This window comes from Cupressus sempervirens, chromosome 6 (genome assembly GCF_028749045.1).
Source record: "Cupressus sempervirens isolate cs-2001-9-10 chromosome 6, ASM2874904v1, whole genome shotgun sequence".
In the NCBI taxonomy this organism is placed as follows: Eukaryota; Viridiplantae; Streptophyta; class Pinopsida; order Cupressales; family Cupressaceae; genus Cupressus; species Cupressus sempervirens.
This window is the reverse complement of record NC_143123.1, coordinates 663,146,868-663,148,770: the sequence shown is the minus strand read 5'-3', so window position 1 is coordinate 663,148,770 and position 1,903 is coordinate 663,146,868. Positions and strand designations below refer to the sequence as shown.

The window sequence follows — 1,903 nt, the reverse complement described above, 5'->3', positions numbered from 1 at the left end:
AAAGAAGATACGGGTGAAAGGCACGCTAGGAGACATCATAAATCTTGATGGAGCTCACCAGTAAACCCAAGAACCAATCCTTTACGTTTATCTGGTTTAGTTATATGTCCAGACTTCCTAGCTACATCATTCATCACAGTTGGCAATTCGTCTTGTATCATATAGGTAGATGAACTTTTCTACTAAGCTCGCAATTTTAGCCAAGAACCAGCATCCAAGTGTACATATCTATAAATTATGACAAGTCTATGAAAATAAATAACTATTAAGGCACCCGAATACTTTGCCATAGACAGTAATGAGTGCAAAGTTGTACGCTCCGCTCCTCAGAACGGGGGTATCATTTTTTTTTTGTGAAACGATTCTATTATTTCGACACGAAATAAGTGATTATCAAGATCTTAGACCCGCACCATAAGCTAGACCAGAATTACCATTTTCACAAAACCCCCAAATAAAGAGAAAAAGAAGTTTAGCAGAGTGCGTATCAAATAACATTTTCAACCGGCTCTTCAATTACAGAAATCGTATGAAAATCAGACCTAAATACCCTTTCTGAAAAGCAATTGAATGGAGCGCAGTCCAGAGAGAGTAACATCTTTTGTACAAACCAACTGAGATGAATGAAATAGGGCATTGATCTGATCAATCGGATAAGAGAAGGGAACCAGGATGAGAGCATGACCTCCTGTTTTGAGAGTCCTTTCCATCTCAGAAACAAATCTAGCAGGAAAAAGGGCATCAGATAGATGTGAACTAAATTCCAGATCAAAAGTAGCATTAGCAAAAGGATGTTTATGTGCATCTCCTCTAATAACTAACGGTGGGGATTCAACCACCTCAATTCCAACAGCACCCTCCACACCCATCTGTCTCAATGCCATTACTTCTTGCCCAATTCCAGCGGAAATGCAAATTGCCTTGGTATTGTGACTAAGCACAACCCTCTCATCCAAACCCCTGAACAATGCCAACATGGAATCTACTTTTTCCTTCCAATTCTTACTTGCCCACAACTTTTTTCGCTGATTTTCTTTCGTCAAAGGCTCTTCACTTACGTGACAGGACTCCTCGTGTTGAAACTGGTGAAAATGTTGATCTCCATTACCAGTATCAATACATGAGAAAATTTGATTGTGTAGGGAGGACAAAAGCAGGAGGAGGAGAGGAGCAGCCAAAATGACAGCTGCACATAGCAGCCTCTGCACCAGCAACTTCATTGTCCCTCCTTACCTCATTGGCTACCCTCCAATACCAGAAATAAGGTCTCGTGGAACTCCTGAGTGAAGACCTAAAACATAAGCAGGCCTGGAATTTGATGCCCTATTGGCCCTTTTTTCGCACTTCTGAATAGTATATGATGGGCTCAAAACTTATAAAACGGTAAAATATCACATTTAAATTTATTAACCAGAGCTCTTTGAACGCTGGAGTTTTTGGGAAACAAATTGGACGCAATATTTAAAATTATGGTTTTGAAAAGAGAAGTTATAAATTTTAACAAATTTATTTTAAATTTTTAATTAATATTTTGAATTTTAGTTTATTAGAATAAAGTGGCGACTAGCTATTATTTAAAAATATACAACTTAATTAATTGCATTATCACAGATTTGAATTAATAGATTTTTAATCAATAAATTTAAAAAATTTAAAATTTTATTGGATAAGTTAAATTTAGAAATTAATTATTTTTAATTTTTTAATTAATATATACTAAAGTCTATATATATAAAACAATACAACTCTTAATAGCAATAATATATTTTAATAAAAAAATTAATTTAATAATTATTGATTTATATAAAAACTAATTTTTAAAATATATTAACATTTTTAAAAACTATTTTGAAAGCTAAAAATTGTGATATTAGTATTGATAAGACATTATTTTTGTTGCGGA

At 34.0% G+C, this 1,903-nt stretch overlaps 1 protein-coding gene across 1 annotated transcript; it reads right to left on the bottom strand.

Moving 5' to 3' along the window:
- Positions 1-455: 455 nt before the first annotated feature.
- Positions 456-1,398, bottom strand: LOC149553935 (uncharacterized). The gene has a single exon (XM_089789269.1). It carries the CDS (start codon positions 1,218-1,220, stop codon positions 543-545), a length of 678 nt encoding a protein of 225 aa, XP_089645395.1. The 5' UTR covers positions 1,221-1,398; the 3' UTR covers positions 456-542.
- Positions 1,399-1,903: the final 505 nt, after the last annotated feature.